Raw genomic sequence first — 4,378 nt, forward strand, 5'->3', positions numbered from 1 at the left:
GGGCCAAATTTGGCCCATGGGCCCCACTTTGGGCTCCCCTGGGTAAAACAGAATATTAAATGCTTTCATAAGGTATTTAAAAATATTTTTAAACAACAAAAAGCGTTCTTTATGTGTAAAACAAAATCTTACATATCTCAAGTTTAAAAAGTTATTGTTTTGTAAAACAATGCTTTAGAGTTTAACTTGAATTAAAACCTAAACAGTAACAATTTGTGCACACTTGCTCATTGAATCCAGTTTAAGCTTATTTTTATATCTGTTTTGCCAGAGCCCGTCTTGTTTACAGTGCTTTCTCAAAACTGGACAAAAGCTTTTTCATTTTTTATAAAGCAGTGTGTGATTCTGCACACAAAGCAGCAAAATATTAGATAAACTCGTGCCTCACTTCAACTGATGCAGCTGAATGTTGTGCTTTTCTGACTCACGTTGCCTTAGTGTGACTCTGGTGGTGACAGGCTGAGCCTCAGGAGGTGAATTGGCAGCGAAAAATTCTGATACAAATGTTTGAAATCATGAAAACTTTAACCTGATATAAAACTGTTTGTCTTTTAATGTTACCAAACCCACTTTATCCACTGTTTGTTTTCTGCTTAGTGCTGACAGTGAGTCCTTGTCAAACAACTCCAGTGGGCCCCAGAACCAGCAGCCATTCCAGGTTTGAGGTTTCTAAACTGATCTTTCCACAAACTTGTTTCTGCACGGTCGTGACTCTTTTATTCACACTGTTGTGTAACAGTCAGCATTTCCAAATAAAGGAGTAATGTGTTTCCACTGACATTTGTGCTGATGTTGTACTTCATGTGATAGAAGCTGTCATAGATTTACTTCTGCTTTTGAGTCACTGGCCTGTTTTGCAAGTACCAGTTTAAACTTCAGGTTTAATGTTTTGGACAATAATTGTGCAGAAATATCAAGATGAAGTCTTTTCACTAAATAGAAAATGTTATAAATGTGTTAAATTGAACAAATAATGACCAAGAGTTTACCATACTGAAAGTATTATATTGGCTATGAAATAACTTTTTTTGCTGTTTTCTTATGTCGTTTTTTGTTTTTGTTTACCAGAATGCAGACCCAAATTTATTCACATTGCCCTCAGGCTACGGTCAGTTCTCCCTCAGTGTCTTTGATGACGGCTTTGACTCTGGACATAGAACAAGCGACAACCAGAGTTCTGAAAGCGGGTTGGAACGGGACACCACATCACGGCAAAGATACAGCGCCAGGCAACCCAGAGGTCGGCACGGTTCCAGGCGGCAGGCAGGGAGGCATGAGGGAGTTCCCACTTTAGAGGGGTAAGATATCCAATTACAGGAGTTAAGGGTTTTTTTTTTTCAATGCTTTCGTCTCATTTTCCTACAATGACATAATAATTTTTTGTTTTGTAGAATCATTCAGCAGATAGTGAATGGAATAATTGCACCAACTGCAATGCCACACATTGGTGTTGGATCCTGGTGAGTCTCATGGAGAGCTTAAACAACAATTTTAAAATTATTTTATTTTAATGCTTTATCATTTTTTAAAGGGGTGTTCTTCACTCAAATCCTATGGACTATGCCTGGGGTGCTAATGGACTTGATGCTATTATAACTCAGGTAATCACTAAAACAAGATGTTTAAAAAAACGATATTTATTTGAGTAGAAATTTTTGATGGTATTGAAGCATTTCTGCAGAGCAAATAAATATATTTAATTATTTTTTAACACTTTTCTCTATTTAGTTATTAAACCAGTTTGAAAACACAGGACCTCCACCTGCTGATAGGGATAAAATCAAAAATCTTCCTTCAGTACAAATCACAGATGAGCATGTTGGTGAGTAAAAACATAGTTATGACCATTGCTGCTGGATGTCTTTTTTTTTTCTTGTATCTGGAGTGTGAACGTCAAGTCGCTTTATTGATATCAGCACATTGAAAGCAACAGGCATTGACTAGAAGCTTTTTAATTCAACAGAAGTGAACGACTGAAATAAATAAATTGATTAATGTAAACAGATAAGAATTATAGGTTTGGAATAATTAACAAATACTAGTGAATGTGAATTCTCAATATAGAAACATTGTTCCTGAAAGTTGATAAAGACACTGAAAATGTTAGCAAAACTGTTAATTTGAGTTAATTTCAACAGCTGAGTTTGCTGAAAGGACCACAAAAGTAGAAACAAGTTGAAATGAACAGATAGATGAAGGACAGAGTAAAAAAAATTCATATCGGCTGAAAAACAAAAAAAAAAAGAGTACAACAAAGTTGCAAATTGTTGTAAAGCAGCTAAAGCAGCCAAAATTTGCTTTCAAAATAGCTGTAAGAGCTGAAATTAGCGTAAAGYAGAGAACTGAGCACATTTGCTGAATTAAGCCATACGTAGCTGAAATGATCACAAAAAGGTTAATTTAAAAATCAAAAATTCACTGAAAAGTAGCTGAAAAGGCAGAAAACAACTTAAATTAGCAGAAATCGGCTAAAAAAGGCATAAAAAGCTCAAATTTGCAGAAAGAAGCTGATAGAAGTCTAAAAGTTTAAACAGAATAGCTGAAAGGAACAGAAAAAAGTTTAAAAAATAAGTTGAAGGAATCTGAAATTGGCACAAAGAGGCGGATTAAAGCAGAACCAAAACAAAAGGGAAAAATTACAGTAAAGATAAACATTTTAGAGTTTTAACTTATTAAAAACATCATGAAAAGCAAAAAAAGTACACGTGGCTAAAATGCTAAAAGTCAGCAACTGAGCTGAATATTTTTACTTTATGAATTGCTGAAATAGCACAAAAATTGTGGAACGTGTTTGYTGCCGAAAAACATATGGAAAACATTTTCAGTTTGATGCACATATGGTATGTTTACAAAATAAAATAAATCTCTTGAAACATTWTTCACACATTTAGATCCAGTTGGTATCAACTGAAGTCTCTTTTTATTAAGCATATTTTAACTGTTGGATGCCTTCAAATTACAGCTGCACCGGTTATTTGAAATAATCCTTTATGTCAATAATTAAATCAAAAGTTATTAGACACAGAATTTTATTATCAAATATTTGTATTATTTACCCACGTAAATGTTCATTTGTACCTAAATAAAATACACAAACTGCTTGGGGCATACCTGCCTATATTCCCTGTGGTTGCGTTAAATTACTGGTCAAATAACAGTGACTAATCGATTGATCGAAAAAAATGATTGACAGATTAGTTMACTGTCAAAATACTCGCTATGTGCGTCCCAACTTCAAGTAGTTCACTGTTGTTATTTGTTGTTGGTTAAAATCGAGCTAAAACTACTTGACAGTTGAAGTTTAGAWGAAATGACTGAACTTTGTAACATTCCCTTCCAGCCTCGGCTCTGGAATGTCCAGTGTGTAAAGAAGATTACAGTATTGGTGAAAACGTGAGGCAGCTCCCGTGCAATCACATGTTTCACAACGATTGCATAGTCCCCTGGCTGGAGCAGGTATTAAACACACGGACACATTCAGCTCTCCATTTTGCTTACAGTATGTCGTGGCAGGTTTATCAAGAATGCAGAAACACGTTGGAATAAATGCACAGAAAATCTGCGTGTATGGTCGTCACTTATTTAATTCTGAGCAAACAACAAAACAGAAAACAATCAAGGAAGTCTTTTGGGTTGTGGCCGCCGTCAGCAGACAGCAAACCAATGATATAACCTCATGTTAACACCATGCGACAGTTTACAACCAATCACAATCCAACTAATATTACTGTCTAGCCAATGACAGGCTCTCAGCTCAAAGAGTTAACTTATCGAACAAGAGAGGTCAGTCCGATGCTGGGGTCCTGACGTCTGGAAACAAACAGATTAAGAGRCGAAATAAGTTATCATAAGATATGAGTAATGGACAGTGTCAAGGTGAAACAGATATAAATAATTAGTCCATGACACAGTAAATATTTTCTCAGTTGCTGTTTAAAAGCATGGGTGGAAAGGTGACTGGTGATGAGCAACGACACTAAAACACCTCTGTTTGTTTTCTCCAGCATGACACCTGCCCAGTGTGCAGGAAAAGCTTGAGTGGACAAAACACAGCAACAAACCCTCCAGAACTATCACGGATAAACTTTACCTCCTTCTCTTCATCATCATCGTCCTCCTCCTCCTCCTCTACCCCTCAGTCCTCAGGTTCAAACAGCAATGAGAACTCTACTGAGAACTCGTAGAGGAGGGCGTGGCTCCTTGTCACCTCACAAGCTGTTGGTAGCTCCCAGGCTGCTGCACCTCAGAGCAGTGACCTCCGGTCCCTCCCTGTGGAGGGCAGAGGCCCGAGTGGCTCAGCAGGATCGCTCAGGCTCCATGCAGGGGTGAACGATACAAGTGTTTGTGTATTTTTACTCATTGTGTGTCTCCCCCCCCC

The 4,378-nt window shown here is 37.1% G+C and overlaps 1 protein-coding gene across 1 annotated transcript in view; it reads left to right on the plus strand.

Moving 5' to 3' along the window:
• Positions 1-4,378, plus strand: part of LOC106514999 (E3 ubiquitin-protein ligase RNF126) — a gene marked incomplete at its 3' end in the record, with an annotated part of 12,326 nt that extends 7,948 nt beyond the window's left edge. The window contains 7 exon segments of the mRNA XM_014004563.1: positions 598-658; positions 1,069-1,298; positions 1,392-1,460; positions 1,532-1,601; positions 1,729-1,822; positions 3,341-3,456; positions 4,005-4,378. Coding sequence (XP_013860017.1) covers positions 598-658; positions 1,069-1,298; positions 1,392-1,460; positions 1,532-1,601; positions 1,729-1,822; positions 3,341-3,456; positions 4,005-4,184 — 820 coding nt within the window.

The sequence above is a fragment of the Austrofundulus limnaeus genome, unplaced genomic scaffold (assembly GCF_001266775.1).
Source record: "Austrofundulus limnaeus strain Quisiro unplaced genomic scaffold, Austrofundulus_limnaeus-1.0 Scaffold25, whole genome shotgun sequence".
NCBI classification, from domain to species: Eukaryota; Metazoa; Chordata; class Actinopteri; order Cyprinodontiformes; family Rivulidae; genus Austrofundulus; species Austrofundulus limnaeus.